A 17,229-nucleotide genomic window follows, 5' to 3' on the forward strand; every position below is an offset into this window, starting at 1 on the left:
AAATACACGCATATCCGAGTGCGTTTGGTACATCGGGGCACCAGAGTTTGTTAGGTTTGTTTTGAAAATTTACCCACGAACTAAGGTGGTGTTTTGGTCATTTCATTAGAGCCAAAATTTTGCCCAACATTTGGTGCTTCCTCTCTCTGTCTCTTTTTGTGTTATGGTTCCCGTTTTGCTAGAAATTCTCTGATTATTAACACTAATTAATACTATTACAAATTCTCTGCCACATTCCCCAACCTCCCAATTTGCCTTCCTTCCAAAACAAGATGAGTCTTACGAGCTGTAACTCTTGCTTGACCTCCTCCTCTAATCTCCAAAAATGGAGTTCAAAACTCATTGAATTCCCCCATGTCTCCACCTCTCACCGCAATCTAATGCTCGATATCTTAGCCTCAATTGATACCCATCTCGGCCCACAACTCCTCCCTTCTTCCATTCCCCCCGGTCTCGCCTATTTCGAGAATGACTCAACAAGCGCCCTCGACATCAGACTCGGCCAAAAGGACTCCACGGTATTTATATTCCATCGCCCATAAAAAAACCCAATTCAATATTTTTTATTTTTGTTCCTCTTATCTGATTTTTTTTTTCCATTGGAAGAAAAATCAATCCAGTACGAGTTTTCTAATTTGTTTCTCTGGGTAAGCAAATCAGAACCCCAATTCAAGTTTTTTTTTTTCTGTTCCTCTATCTGATTGTTTACACTGATTTTCAACATGTTCAAGTTTTCTGATTTTGCTTTTCTATTTATATTCTATCCACCTTCAAAACAAAAACCCAATTCAAGTTTTTTTTCCCCTCTTATCTGAGATTCTGAGTTTATACAGAGTGGTTTCCATCAGAAGAAAAACCCACTTCAAGTTCTCTGATTTTACAATCATTTTACATATGTTTTCATACTTTTACATGAGTTTTGAGAGTGGTTGCATGTAGTTACCTCGTAGAGTACTGGTGAATTAGAACTGAATTAGTCAACATGTATAGCAAGTAATGAAGTAGTCTCCTCGTAGAGTAGTGACAAGTAGCGTTTGGTGTTCAATTGAAGTAGTTTCCTAGTGTGGAGGTGTCATTGCCAAAATAAGGGGGAGTAGAAGTGTCATTACCAACATAGGGAGAGGAGAGAGGTGCAAAATCCCAAGACTCTACTAGCAAAAAACCACTTGCATGGGTAGACAAGGAGACAAAGGGGAGACAAAACAAATAGTCTCCAGGTAGTTTAAATTTAAACATGCCACCAAACACAACTCGTAGATGATGCGACACCCCAAAACCAGTCAAAACACCTAGTAAACCCCAGAAATTGTGTAACAATACAGACCCTAATAACGAGTTAGCAAATCCCGTTTGCGTAATCAATTTTTTTAATGAAGATACCAATTTCATCAAAAAATGGATTACAAGTGCACTTGGGGCAGTAAAGATTGCCCCAAGTAAAGTCAGTTGTTAGACGCTGCTGATTTGGCAAGATGATGCGCCAAATTGTTGGCGATTCAAGGAATGAGAAAAAAAAAAAACACCATATCATTAATCTTGTCCATGAGATTGGCTAGTCTCCATGGGCCGTCGCAAAGCCCTTTGGCATTCTCTGTCTAAACAAAAAGGGTGGTCCAATGCACGAGACTCCCGCCCAATGTATGGCAATCTCTGTCAAATCAAATAAAAAACATAATTCAATTTTTTTTCTTTCTTTCTGTTCCTCTATAGTTCGTGATTCAAGGAATGAGAAAAAATGAAAAAACACCATACAAACACATATCTTTAATCTTGTCCATGAGATTGGGCACTCGCAAATCCATTTGGCAATCTCTCTCTAATCAAATAAAAATTCTAATTCAAGTTTTTTTTATTCTGCTCCTCTATCTGATTTTTAACAAATCGATTTCCATTCAGTTCAAGTTTTCTGATTTTGTCTCTTATCTAATTTATTAGATATCGATTTCATGGTGGGATATTGGACACATTGTGAGTTCCCATCTGAGTCTGCTTTTCTCAACTTCTTTTCCGATTGCGAGTCCCCATTTGAGTCTGAGTTCCCATCTGATTCTGTTTCTCTCCCATCTGAATCTGTTTATCTCGACATGACCACCCTGTTCGCGATCCTGAAACCCACAACCGACGCCCCACACCTCATCGTGGAATTCATCCAATACCATCCCAATTCTCTCATTCTCATCATGGATTTGATCCCACGGAAAGACCTTGTTCTTCATCCAGAATACCTCCAGATCTTCTACGAAGACACCCTGCTTGAAAAACAAACGCAGAAGTTAGAGAAGCTCCCCGAAAGCCAACCTTTCCTCTCTGCATCTCTTTATAACCGAAGCCATATGTCTCCCACTGCCATTTTAGTGCGCATAGACTGCAATGGAGACATGAAAGAGATGTTGAGTGACCATGTTGGGGTTGTTGTGAAGGATGTGCTGAGGATTTGGTTGGAGAATTGTGTTGGGAGAAGAGAAATTGGAGAGATTGAGAGGGAGATTTTGGTTAGGAGAGATAATTTTCTGAAGAGGTACCCGGTGTTTATGGACATTGCTGACAACTTGCCGTTATTATTCAGCCCTGAAATTGCAAGACGGGTTACGGATGCTCTACTCAAAGTCTTCAGGAAAGGCGGTAAGTAGGAGAAGAAATAACTCTAATAATGTTAGTTTGCTAAATGTACTGAGTTCTACATAATAATATCTATTGTTCTTTTTTTACTTCCATTATAACTGACTGGGTTTGCGACACTGGATCTCCCATGGACAATTGTCAATATTTGTGGCTGTTCAATGCAGAATTATCCGTTTTTAGTTGCGATTGTTAGAATCATCTTTGGAGAGCCAACTATAGAATCATGTACTACAATGCATCTCATTATCGAGTATAGATATAGATCAAACTCTAGAAGAATGTGGCAGCCTATAAATTGTTTTTGATTATCCTTCACCATTAGGGTACTTTAATTTCTGCAAATAAAGAAAATTTATGAGCTTAGGGTAACCTGTTGATGCGGCAAAATGAGGCATACTCACATTATGTTATGTAACTCTTGAGCAGCTCGGGTTCTTTTACCCTGATGCTTTCCCTTCTAATCCCGTAGGGCCGTAGGGCTTTGTTGAATGATGTAAAAGGCTAATGGGGTAGGATGTAGAGAGATTGAAGATAGAAAGATTGAAATAACAGAGAAAGCTATGAACAGGTTTGCTTTGCGGGAAAATTACCGACAAAGACTTTTCATTCATTAATTCACACATTACTCAAAATACATAGTGATCCCACCTATAAAGGCTTTAAAATCTCAACATAATGAACTTCCTAAAGTCAAGCAACACTCAAAGACTTCTGATAACTCACTATACGGGCTTTAAAATCTCAACATAACTACTTCCTAAAGTCAAGCTACACTCATAAGGCATCTATATCTAGACAAAGGATTATTGCCAATGCCACAGGTTTTTCCCATAAGGACGGTCCCATCTATTATCTTGGAGCTCCCATTTTCAAGGGAAGAATGAAGATAGAATACTTTGATAAGTTGATAGGAAAAGTTCAGAAAAAAGTGGAGGGATGGAACGCCAAACTTCTATCCAATGGAGGAAAGCTCATTCTTATCAACCATGTTCTGTCTAGTGTGCCCTTGTACATTTTGGCAGCATTAAGCCCACCTAAAACAGTCATCAAAAGAATAAATAGTATCATGGCCAATTTTTGGTGGGGTCATTCAGAATTTGGAAGAAAGCATCATTGGGTATCTTGGAGTGACATATGCAAACCTAAGAAGGAAGGAGGCCTAGGAACAAAATCGTTGTATGATTATTGTATTGCTTACAAGCTAAAATCATTTCATAAGCTCCATGAGAACACTACCCTTTGTAGCAAATTCATGAACTCTATCTACACCAAAGATAGTCATCTAAATGTTGTGCCTATTAGAAAGACAACATCTAGGCAATGGAGAGACATACTAGGAATCAAAGGAAAATGGCTAGAAAGTAGTAGATGGCTTGTAGGGCATGGACAAATTCTTTTTTGGGCTAATTAATGGATAGGACATCAGCCCCTCATTGAATATATAGACAACAGAATAGGGATCAATATTAATACCAAGGTTTTTGGAACTTCTTGATAATAATAAAAAAACTGGAATTTGAGCCAAGTGAGGAACCTCCTTCCTCCCCAGGTATGCACACATATTCTCAGCACTCATATTCCTTTAAATGGTAGCAAAGATATGTTGGTATGGAGCCCATCCAAATGTGAAAAATTTCAGCCTAAGACGGCATGGAAAGTTGTGCGTGAGTCAAGTTCAACTATCGAATGGGCGACTTATATATGGGATGAAATCCCTCCCAAAATTAGTGTTCATATCTGGAAGACATTCAAGGAAGCAATAAGTGTAGATGCCAGAGTAAAAAGTGCTCATATCCCTTTCGCATCTATGTGTAATTGTTGCAAGCACCCAAAGAAGAAGACACAAATCACTTGTTTGTATGCGGTGACATGGCAATTGAAGTATGGAAGGCTTTTGCGGTAATATTTCAGATCGATTGTGATATTTGCTATACAGCACTTCATAGAGCCATGATATGGTTTCGCATGGCAAAGAAAAAAAAGATACAAGAACATGGGAGTCATTGTGAGAAGCATTCCCATGTTCATCATGTGGGAGCTACGGAAAGAAAGGTGAGTAAGGAGATGGGAAGGGAAAGCCAAGAGTGCTAATTACATTATTTGGAAAGTCAAAGAATGGATCACAGCATATGTAAGAAATTTACATTACATCCCAATAACAGTTTTGAATGTGAAGTTCTAAGATGGTTGGATATTACTCCCCAATATCACAAAGGCAATAAAATTAGTCTTATTCAGTGGAGGAGGCCATAAATAGGAAGGTTCAAGCTAAATGTTGATGGAGCATCTAAAGGTAATCTAGAAAAGTCGGGCGGAGGGGGCATTATTAGAAGTGATAAAGCAAAGATGTGTATGGCATTCTCACATTTATGGTGAAGGATCCAATATGCAAGCAGAAGGCAGGGCCCTTCTCAGGGGCGGAGCTAGGAATTTGCTCTAGGGTGGGCAGAGAATGATGGTTATATGATGATTAATACATTATTATAAAAAAAGATAAAAAATTGACATAAATTTCAATTCAAATTGTTTTTTATTTTTATTTTGAAAAAATACCATTCATATTTATTTGACCACCCCATTTAGTAATGAAAACACTCTAATTTTCTTTTGTTTAGCTTGGTATTGTAATAATTACTTTGAGTTTTTAGTTATGACATTTTAAAAAAGAAAAAGAAAATTGGAACATAGAAATAGGATTCATGAATAGGAAAGGGGAGACTTTATGTGTTGTGTGGGCCGTGGGGTTGAAGTCCAGTATTTTTCAAGAAGTACGGTCAGGCGCACTTCATAAGATGATTCAAACCGCTTTTTTTGTTGAGTTAGGCCACAAAGTAAATAGGGTGTACCCCATATCCTAACTCTCCAATTTATAAAGTTTTCCATAATGGGCAGTCCCTCTACAAATGGGAGGGTTAGGGTATCCTATGGAGATTCTTTACGGGGAAAACCTATTTATGTTGTGGCCTGACAAATGAACGGTTTAGTCCGTTTGGATCATCCTATGAAGCGTGCCCACTGTACTTTTTGTATCATCTTAATCTATGTGGCAGCAAAAAACAATATAAATGCCTCAAAAATAGGCAGTTAAATGCCTCCCAATCAAACATGTGAACCTAGCGAATGGGAAAAAAAGCCTGGTTAGAGAGAATGTCGTAAACATGCCTTAAAAATAGGCATTTGAAAATAGAGGCGAAAGTTGTTATAAGGGATGCACTAAAGAAGAACTTAAATGCTTTAAAAATGCCTTAAAAGTAGCGATTTTGGAAACAATTGTGGTTAGCAATAAACTCGAATGGATAGCACTTCAAAGACGGGATTTTGAAATTAAAGAGGGGCAAACTTTTAGGAAAAAATATCAAAGAAAAAAAATTCGGCAAAAATCCCCGCCGGGGGGGGTGTTACAATTGCCCCCTGGCTCCGCCACTGGCCCTTCTAGAAGGATTAAGACTTGCTAAGTCTCTGGATATAAAACAACTTAAGATTGAATTTGATAGCAAAGTGCTAGTAGACATGTATTTCCTCCCTTATGCAAGAGCTTACCCCCACTATTTCTCATGAATATCGAAAGGGCAATCAAGTTGTAGATGCTTTGGCCAATGAAGCATGCCAAAGTCAGACCAATCAGCATTTCTTCTTTTGGAGTGATCTCCCTAAAGAGGCAAAAGGAGCAATGAGATGCGATACCGTGGGGATCCCTAGTCTCCATCTTAAGGGTTGATCTCGTTTCTTGCTTTTGAGTAAGCTTTAGACGTACATGTCCTCATTGTTTTGTAAGCATGTATGGGCCTTGTTCTTTGGATTTTTCTAATAAAATTATCGGGTCCGTCCCGGGACCTCAGTGCAAAATTCCAGGTAAAAAAAAAAAACAGAAGTCAAGCTACACTTAAAAGACTTATGATAACTCACTATATCCATTTTTGATGTAGTGACACCCGGTGCTACTGACGATGGAATTGCAGAAGAACACCAGCGTCAAATGGACCGACCGAAGAGAGTCCGGCGCTCCGAGCGGCTTCAAAAACAAGGCAAGAGAGCAATATAAAGACCCTAGTTCCGATTTGGCATGTGACTTGTCATTGCAGGCTAGAGTGGTAGCTTTTTGACTAATCTCCTACATATGTTCTTACATCTGTTCTTGTGATCAGTGAGTATTTTTCTTTATCCTTGTGGAATTTATGCAATTTCTTAATGTATAAAATTGATATGTAGGGAATTACATAGATTGATGCAGTGCCTTTTCGTTCAATTCATTTTCATTGAGTATAATGGAGCCTAGTCTGTGGTAGGTCCTTCACTGCCTCTCCACATTAATCCTCAAGATAATGCGAATTGCATAGACCCAGATTTAAATAGTGCTATTATATCTGAGAGCGGAATTCCAATTAATCTGGCACCAACGAATTTCATTGCAATTGTTTTGATCTTGGGTTGAACCCAAAGAGATTCAAAGGAAGGTATCCCCACCATTGCAAATAACCGAACATCATTCCCATAAGAGGCCGGTCATCCTCTCCCCTCGCTTGTTTTGTGGTTCATCTATTGAAGACAAAGTGTTCGTTTAAATGCTCTTTTCAGCCCACACTCTATTCAGGCCTGAGAACGACCATATTCCCATCCCACACAAGTCCTCTCTTTCAACTAGGAGAGCCACTCCAGAACCTTAAATTGGCAAAACAATTTCAGTATAGTCAAAGGGTCTTGAAATAGTGGGTGTTTGGGTAATCAAGCTCCTTGACCGAGAGTTACCTAAGCCCTAAATTCAATTTAGTGGGAAAACCTGTCCTCTGAACTCAACCCATGGCAGCCTAATACAAGCAGTTGGGAATCCCTTTTCACAGAATTTTCTTTTCAACTCACAGAGAGTATCACAGCCATCCAAGATTGATAGATGCATACCTATTGAATTGGTAGCCAGGGTGTATGTGAGGCACATTTTCGGGTTAGTCCAGAGCTAATTCAGACTTATCTCTGACCCTGGAGTTGTTACCAAATTAACCCAATTTTATCATCTCAAGAATCATCAATTGTTTGTACTTCGTTTGTTTCTTTGGTACAGCTTTTTTCCCCCTTTGAAAATCTTTTGGAACAGCTTCCCCACGTCTCATTATTACGACACACCTGGCTTCTGCCCCTACACTAATTGTTCAAAACTACTCCAATAAAATAACCAAGTAATCTCTAAAATCATTCCAACTAGTAACCTGGCTACTAATCCACCCACATAAAATCCCTAGAATTACTCCAACTAATAACTTGGGTAAGTCATAGCCTTATTAAGATATGCACATGTGGATATCTAAGAGGATAACCTGTGCCTGTAACAAGTCCACCCATCTAAAGTTTGCCCTTGCCCTCAAGGGCCAAATCTGTCGAACGTAGCCGCATTTCTTCGATATTTTCCAATGTGGCATCAGCAGGAGAGAGTCCTTGCCAATGGATCGACACCTCTTGTTTATGCTTTCTTGTTCGCTGATCGAGAAACTCTTGCGGAATGATCACACTCATCGTGCAAAACCGGAAGAGATGCTTGAACTTGATCCTTCGTACCGAGTTGCTCCTTAATGTAAGACAGATGAAAAACTGGATGGATGACGACACCAAGTGGTAAATAAACTTATATGCTACAGCCCCAGTACATTGTAAAACTTGGAAAGGCCCATAAAAACATGGTGACAGTTTGGCATTCTTCCGGAAGGCGATAGATGATCGCCTATAAGTCTTTATGAGAGTTAGGGCATGTAGAAAAATAGATCTGATGAGGCTCTGAATCAAAATGCAACGGATAGGCTGTTTGGAGGCTGCTAAATGATCGGTACGATGTTTGGGGCTGAGATCAGAATCGAGAAAGGAGATTTTATTGGTCAAACTGTGGGTGGGGCACTTTCACAAAAGAGTGATATTATTCCCCTTGTTCTTAGTTCTTACCTAGATGCATTGAATTGAAACAAAATTATGTTTATTGTTGTTCTAGTAGCAGTAGTTTCTTTGACTCCTTATCCAGTAATTGGTAAGACAGTACATGCCAAAGTTGGTCATGTTGTTCAAATAGCTCTAGTTCTTCTTTCTTTTCTTTCTTAACTTAGGCATCCTCCTCATAATCATGTTCTACGAAGTTCTTTTAGTATTTGGTCCTTTTCTAGAGTTCTTTGTGAGCATTCTCAACTTTGTGTCATGCCAGAAATGTATGATAACAATGTCTGTGGGTATCTCCTATACGTGATTCTGACTTGGGACTTCTTGGTAGAAGAGTGGATCAGCACATGGACCCATTTCACTCATTCCTTAGGACAGGAACTGGTGAAACACCGTAAATACATTTCGACCATTGATTTACTACCTCCGTTTGACCAACGGTTTGCAGATGGTGTGGAGAATTGAAGTTGAAATCAGTCCCTTTCAACCAACCGAAATATCTCATTCCAAAAGGCACTTGTGAACGTTGGATCACGATCAGACACAATGGATTGCGACATAATGTAAGTTGTATAAGGGTGTAAAATGAGAATGAAATGAGCATATTCAGAGAATTGGTCGACCACAACCTAAATTGTTGACCTTCCCATGGATATCTGTCAATAAAGTCCACAGATATACCCGCCCAAACCTGCGTGGGAATTGGCAATGGTTGTAACAGTCCTCCTTGGAACACATTCTCGGTCTTATGTTGTTGGCATGTGTCACAACAACGAATAAACTCCCTGATCTGTTTTCTTATCACATTCTAGTAGAAGGTCAATCAAACCCTGTAGTGCCCTATAATTTATTTCTGAGTCTCGAAACTGATTACATCAAGAAGCACTTTGGCCATGACACTAGATCCAATTTTGAAAGATAAGAAGCACTCCTGTACTTTCCAATTTTGAAAGATAAGAATGCATCGAGTCACAGATATCAGTGTCTTGGTCAGGATGAACTAGACCAATGCCACCTTCAACAATCTTCACAACAGCAAGATCATTCATTGTGCCATCAAGACTAGGAGAGATGGTGATTGGGATTACCTTTGAATTGAGATGGGCAGTACCTGGCCTAACACCACCCCAAGCACTACATAAAGCATGCCACACTTAGATATCATCCAAGCCATAGTGACCCCATCTTGTATTGCCTTGTCGCAATCCTTCTCAGCTTGCTCAAGCTCAGTGGCTTTGGAGATTAGTATCTTCAGTCTCTTGGGATCAAATGATCGGGCCTAGGGACCCAACATAGTTCCCCCTTTGTACCTCCTGAACTTCTCACATTCCTCAAACCTATAAAACCTAGAAGTCATCAGTGTTCCTCCCAAGACAAAGTTCTTCGTATCTTCAAATGGACTCTCACTATCTAGACTGATACTCCATATGCACCAACCAAGCTTGTCTATCAGAGAAGGGGCTGAATTCTCTTCTAATAGCATAAATGTCTTGAGAGGGACCCTAACAGCACTATAAGCTTTCCTTCATTGAGTTGTAAGGATTGTCACCTATGTGAACTTAATCAATTTCATTGAAAGATGTCTCTTACTTAACACTAGACACTTTCAGCACATAGCATGACATGCCCATCAGTACCTAGAAGAAGGGAAGACCTGAACTTCCCTTCAATTAAGGGAAGGATCAGAACAGATGACCTTAATTAGAGGACATCTAGAAGCACCCATTGTGTCTCCATTTGCAAATCTGACTGGCAATTCCCTACGCACATTGTAGACCACCTGTCTTAAATCCGATGACACTCACAAAGTTTCTACTGCTAAACTTACCCAAGGAGTTCATCAACCTATCAGATGGCTCCTCCTGATTGAATCCGAGGAACACACCCTAGTGTGATCTAGAGTTAACTGTCTGAAAGTGGGGAACTGGTGCGTCAGAACTTTGACAGAGAAGAAAAGCTACTAAAGGAAACATTGTCAGGAACTTCAGAGAGCAATACAATTCCATTTACACTAAATTTCCCACCTGATAATTCAAAAAAACTATTCATATTTTTACTATTCATATTTTCAGCTTGGACAGTATCAAAAGCCAAATTCAACACCGAATTTGGAGGTGCCTTGGACAGAGGAAACAGAGGAATTACAGAGAGATGATAACATTAGAGTCCCAAATTCAATTCCAAAACTCAGAAACTTTTGTTGCTCCCTAGAACTAAGTGGAAAATGGATATGAGATTGCAAAGATACTTGAAATGAAATTCAAAATCCAATACTACAAGCTATAGAAGTAGCCACCATTTAATTCAAAACAGAAGATTTTTCGACATAACTGTTCACAAACTTATGGTTTAACAATCACTTCCAAATCTGAGGTTGCAGAGAGGAATTGAAACATTAACTGAAGCATGCACTACAATGCAAATTTTACCACAATATAAGTGCAACACAAGTGATCCTTTTCAGATGTAACATAAGAATTCTTCTCACAAAGAACAAAAACTTTTCGTCCAGAAAAATTGACAATTAGGATAAAATTCCCAAACAACTCCAGCCTAAAGTAAGCCTATTCCTTGTTTGAATGAGATTGAAGGTCTCAAACACATGACAGCAGAGTTAAGAATTGTGAACCTGCTACCATACCCATCTTGGTCGACCATCTCAACCTCCAGCCTAAAGTAAACCTACTCCTCATTTGAAACATCCTACTCATAAATCTATAAATATCTCTAAGTAATCCAGTGGAAATGTTATTTGGTCGAATCCTCAGAGATCTTAACTTCGATTGAAGGGATTGTGCTTAAGAGGAAATTGAATTCCAAATCTGAGGATTTTATGAATTTCTCTTAGATTTTGTTTGTTGCTTAGGTTCCCTATGTTAATGTGGACGGGATTCAGCTTTAAAAACTAGTTCAATTGAAGTTTTATGGCCCTCTGAAAGACCAAAATTCCTGCAATTCTTGAAGACTGGTCTGAGAATTAAATCCAGTTATGAGCCTGCTGATTATTAAAGAGTACTGAATCCAAAGACAATGATAACAGAATTTTGCTACAAAGGCTCTTGTATTTCCCTAGTGTTCTTGGCTGTTTGAAATCTAAGAATTCCCAGCTTCACAAAAGTTTCAGCAAGATCTGGGATTAAGGAGTGAATATTTGTGAATTTGCTACTTAATTTATCCCTGGACTTCAGCAAACCTAGAGCTATAGAGGTTGTGAATTTCCTGAGAGTTTACAGCAGAAACTTCCCTGTATCTTTTAATTTTCGGACACTAGACCCTGAGAATTTCTTGTTTTAACCCAAACCCGCAAGCTTCACCTTTTCCCCTAAATGTAGGGGACTTTCATCTTCATATTAAACCAATCTTTAACTACTCCAAAACCTTTAACCACCTCAACAAACCAAGAACCTCCATATTCCTTAACCACCCCAAGAAACCTCTTCTACCTTCACTAATTCCTCATTAATTCAATCAAATCCTTTCCTAGTTCAACCACCTTACCCTCCATCATAAGATTGATAAAAATTGTGCCCTTTTCATAGCCCTTTTAACGCTGGGACAGATAGTGGAAAATAGGGATGTAACCGTTGATCTTTGTGATCGTGCGACATGCACCTCCATCACCTTTCAACCATTCTAACTACCCTCTTCCTTTCCTTTCTCTCTATTAACACCTTTAAACTTATGCTTCGCATCATTACTCTGTGTTATTTGGTATCAAAGCTTCTGCTTCGCATGACTTCCCTACATTATTTGGTGTCAGAGCTTCCTCTACCCGTGCTACTCTTCATTATAACTTCATCGAATAGAATAGGTGTAAAGGAATTTGACATTGATTGACGACATTAATGTATGCTAATAATAAAGATCTGGGATTTAAGACCTAAGCAGGCCATGTGGGCAAAAGTTTTAAACTCGCTGTTTCTTATGGCCTTGCAAAAAAGGCCTTAAATCTCTTTGGCTTAGCAAGTGGTGCAAGACCCAATGACCTTTGGGGGTTTGTGAATTCTTATGATTTCTGATGTTAGCGGGATTCATGAAGCTAGAATAGAGAGCAATGAACTCTAATTCCCTTGCAGCTCAACTCATTAGAGAAAAAATATTTTCATAATTAGTCGATATGGAAAGATCCTCCCCTGCATCAAGGATAAAAAAATTGGTGATATATGTATGATCGTATCTTTTAGATCATGTCTTTGAGATTGCTCATTGGTTAATCAGTAATGGTTATAGAACTGGGTTGGTCAGTCTTCTAGAGCTTGCACTCGAACGCCTCCACCTTGAAATTCTCTGCTTTGATCTCCTTGTTTGGTCTAATGCTCAAGGAGATACCTTATTTGTTCAGCAAACTTATAACTTAATGAGGTTCCAAGCATCTAAACTTTGGTGGCATGAGTTCGTTTGGAGCAGTTTCATCCCCATTAGGGGCTTCATTTATTGGGGAGCTCTTCTCAATCATTCCCTTACAGATCTCAGGCTCAAATCAAAGAATTCCAAGCTGGCCCCAAGATACTCATTCTTTAAAAGTAATAAAGAAACTGAATTCCATCTTTTCTACTCCTACCCAATTTTGGAGTCTATCTAGACAAAAGCCTATTTTGGGATTAAGCCCCTTCCTCTCGAAAACTTACAAAGTGTCCTTGGTTCCAGGTTTTCTACTTGCAAATCCAACCAACAGGTAAAGCATTCGGATCTGCGATGCTCTGTTATCTTTGAAAAAATAACATGGGTAGGAGTAGAAAAGATGGAATCCAGTTTCTTCATTCCTTAATATAGAGTGAGCATCTCATGGCTAGGATTGAGGCCAAATTCAGGGTATTAACCTATCTCTGTTACCATTCAAAAAACAAAAAAAAACCCCATCTCTGTTCAAGAACATCAAGAAGGTTAATTCTCAGGGGAGTTTCTTGATCACTTCCCATCATAGGATCCAAGGACTGAACTTGGCCTTCTTTGCAATTATAATTCAATGAAATGACCATCAGATATTTCATAGTTGGAAGATGAATAAATAAGGAATATTATATATGGCCATTGAAGAGAGTGGGCATAGCAAAACCAAGAAAACGCGTTACATGACCAAGGCATGCTTAAAATCACACAACTGAATATGAAGATGGCTTAAACCAATTGATAGTAAGTAGAGAGAGGTTCTAGGAATCACTGAGTTTTCTCCCAAACACAGTAATGGTTCCCAGACGTAGCGATGTGGAAGTTGGAGGGAACAAGGTTGCTAACAGAATGCCTTGGCCCGATCTTGGCAATGATTTTCTCATCGATCGCAGCCAAATAGAGGTCAGGATCGGAGGCTATGATGCGCAATGAGCTATTTGGTCGAATGCCATTTCTGGATCTGATTGAAACTAACATACTGATCTGATCCTTAAGCCCCCAATCGAAGAAGTGATCGTAGAACTGCAGAAGAGAAGATATCAAAGCTTTTTAGTTAATAGCTATAGCATTTTTCCTTCTTGATAACAAATTAACAGAAAAGAAAGACCATGAATCCTCTATGACTAAAGGTTTTGAGAGAATCTCATCTTTTTTCTAAAGTGTAAGACAAATGAGCCATTTTGAAATGTAAAAGTGGGCATAAAGTCTGTTTTACGCCCATTTTATGTCGAAAGAAACAAAGCCTAAGGCTCTGTTCGGTTGCACCGTTGAAACGGAAACGGAAAGGAAAAAGTGCCCATTTTCTGTAGAGACGCGCAAAATGGTTGTTTTGTTGCCCGCATAAAGAAAGCGCATGGAAATGGGCCTTGTGACGTGGAATCCCTAAAATCCGTCGTGGCCTCGTCATTTCCGCCTTCCAAAATCCGAGCCAAAGTATCGGAAACGAGTTATCTTCCAAGGGATCACGCGAGGTTTTTTGTGAAAAAGCAAAAAAACAAAGAAGTAGAAACGGAGCCCTAACTCGTTTCTCCCCTCGTCTTCTCCCTCTCGTCTGCAACTACAGCAGCTGGGCTTGGATTTCTCCATTCGTCTCCACTGCTAGCACTCGTCTTCTCTAGGTATTCCTCCTCCTTTTCTCCTCTTTCCCTCTTTTTTATATTTTGTTGTGGATTTCTTGTTTGATCTTAACTGCCATGGTTTTGTGGATTTCTTGTTTGATCTCAACTGTCATGGTTTCTAAGTGCATTAATGTATTTGAAAACACATGTTTAAAGCCCAAAGACCAAGGCCCAAAGTCCCCTGCACAAAATATTTTAAAACAGTTTTTTAAAGCAGGGCCGGTCGACTGGGCTATGCCGGGCGACCGCGAGATGGTACCTGAAAATCCATGGCATCTCTAATTTTAACGGGCCGGTCGACCGGGCAAATCCGATCGACCTCGGATCGGTTTTCTGGAAATCCAGAACACATCCAGGTTGGTCTCGGAGGACGACCGCAACCCCCCCGGTCAATCGCGGAATGTTTCAAAGGCAAAATAAATTTTTTTCAAACAGATTGCCCTTAACGGGTGACCGCGATGAGCCGGTCGACCGCACCTTATTTTTCGAGCCAAAATTGTTCAAACAGATTGCCCTCAGTTGCGACCACGGATGCCCCGGTCGACCGCGCCGGTTCGGCTAGAGAGCCGTTGGAGCCTGCAGTGGGTAGGTGCATCTACCCAGTTTTATTACGGTTTTGCCCTTGAAGGGTCCCAAATGAACTAGGGTTATTTAAACACCATCAAAGACTTCATTTTACACCTTTTGAGCATTTATCTTTCAAACCCTAGAGCTTCAATCTTTGAAATCAAAAGGATCCTTATTCAAACCTCTTGTGCATTTAAACTTGCATTAATTTCTTGCCAAGAGAATCTTCCCAAGCATTTAGTTTCAATCATTGGGAGAATATTGTGAGCTTGAGAGTTGTATATGCCTTAAAGAGGCTTGAGAACTTTTCATTCCCTATTTTCTTTTCTTTATTGTATTTGGGGTTGCAAAGAGGAATTTCTTTCTTCAAGGCGGTGGTGCAACGAAGAAGAACGTCCTCGGAGGCGGATTGTAAATAAGGTTGTGTTCCCTTGTGGAGGAGGTGATCGTTTGTAAATGCTTTGTGAGGCGGCATTGAGGAGTCTCACCGTAGTGGAGAAAATCCCAAAGAAAGACCAAGTACTTGGGTAGTGGAGTAGGTCAAGTTGTGACCAAACCACTATAAAATCGCCGTGTAGTCTTCTTGCTTCCTCTCCTCTCTCTTGTGGTGTGATTGGTAATCTCTTTTTATTTTCTATTTGAATATAATCTTGAACAAAGGTTGGAACTAACTAGGTTAATTTCATAAGCCCTAGCTTTGTAAGTAGAAAAATTTTTAAACACCCAATTCACCCCCTCTTGTGTGTTGCCCTTTGGGATTTCAACTTTCATATAGTTTTCATTGATTTGGAGAAAGGATATGATAGGGTTCCCATGAGTGTTATGTGGTGGGTCCTTAAAAGGGAAAAAAGCCTACTAAATATGTTGATATGATTAAGGATATGTATGATGGAGCAACAACTAGTGTCAGAACTACGGATGACACATTTAGTGAGTTTCCAATTACAATAGGACTGCACCAAGGATCAGCACTAAGTCCTTATCTTTTTACTCTAGTTATGAATAAAGTTACGGAGGGTATCCAAGACTAGGTGTCGTAGTGTATGTTATTTGTAGATGATATAGTATTAATTGAAAAAATCAAAGTAGGAGTTAATGCTAATTTAGAGTTAAGAAGAACTACTTTGGAATCCATAAGTTTAGATTGAGCAGGACTAAGATAGAGTATATGGAGTGCAACTTTAGTAATGTAAGGGGGCGGAGCAAGAATGTAGTAAATAGGACTGGACAGGTTGTACCTAAAAGGGATATCTTTTGCTATCTTGGCTCAATCCTACATAAGGAAGGAGAGATTGAAGAGGATGTTAACCATAGAATAAGAGCAGGTTGGTTGAAGTGGAAGCATGCTTCATGAGTTCTGTGCGATTGTAAAATACCTACTAAGTTGAAGAGAAAGTTTTGTAAGACAGCTGTGAGGCCAGCCATGCTGTACGGCTCAAAATGTTGGGCCACCAAGAAGCAGCATGTGCATAAGATGATTGCAGCAGAGATGCGAATGCTTAGATAGATGTGTGGCCACACAAGGTTAGATCGAATTAAAAATGAAGACATTTGTTAAAAGGTGGGGGTGGCACCAATTAAGGAGAAGATGAAGAGCACCACTTAGGATGATTTGGGCAAATCCAATATAGGCCTTTGGATGCTCCAGTGAGAAGAAGTGACTCGTGCCAAGTTGATAGAGTAAAAAGAGGTAGGGGCAAAAGCATGAAGCGTGTGTGTGTGTGTGTGTGTGAGAGAGAGAGAGAGAGAGAGAGAGGCTTTACCAAGAGAAAGTGCTAGAGATAAGCTTTTGACCGGAAAAAATAAGCTATATGGGGCTTTAGATATTAATATAAAAAAAAAGATGCTAAACTTAAGTGCGCCCTTGAAAAAACAAGCTACAAAGGACGCCCTATTAGACCATCTTACTATAGTGCATTTATTATTTCTTTAATTTCATATTTTTTCCTGCCATTATAAATGGACTTTGGTGAGATACCCAATGGGCCCGCCCTTCAGTTTAGCATACTTGTGAAAAAAATAAACTGTGTATGGGAATTTGGGTAAATCGATCGGTATGGTTAATCTAGGCTTTTTGGAAGAGGTGGATATAACAAGTTGCTCTTGATTTTATTTGTCT

General features: G+C 39.5%; 1 protein-coding gene and 1 pseudogene across 2 annotated transcripts; one reads left to right on the forward strand and one right to left on the reverse strand.

The window, feature by feature from the left end:
- Window positions 1–197: 197 nt before the first annotated feature.
- On the forward strand, window positions 198–6,861 carry LOC143862268 (red chlorophyll catabolite reductase-like). 2 transcript variants are annotated; one of them, XM_077373276.1, is made up of 3 exons: window positions 204–518; window positions 1,938–2,622; window positions 6,549–6,861. In XM_077373276.1, the coding sequence occupies exons 1-3, from the start codon at window positions 273–275 to the stop codon at window positions 6,662–6,664; spliced, it is 1,047 nt and encodes a 348-aa protein (XP_077229391.1). In that variant the 5' UTR covers window positions 204–272; the 3' UTR covers window positions 6,665–6,861. The 2 variants fall into 2 exon arrangements, 1 of the variants encoding a protein (XP_077229391.1); XR_013240244.1 differs by lacking the exon at window positions 1,938–2,622 and having other exon boundaries at window positions 198–518.
- A 2,573-nt stretch (window positions 6,862–9,434) lies between these two features.
- LOC143861561 (stachyose synthase pseudogene) lies at window positions 9,435–10,584 on the reverse strand (annotated as a pseudogene).
- Window positions 10,585–17,229: the final 6,645 nt, after the last annotated feature.

The sequence above is a fragment of the Tasmannia lanceolata genome, unplaced genomic scaffold, assembly GCF_043159265.1.
Source record: "Tasmannia lanceolata isolate RefF3 unplaced genomic scaffold, GAP_Taslan_0.1 ptg000037l, whole genome shotgun sequence".
Taxonomy (NCBI): Eukaryota; Viridiplantae; Streptophyta; class Magnoliopsida; order Canellales; family Winteraceae; genus Tasmannia; species Tasmannia lanceolata.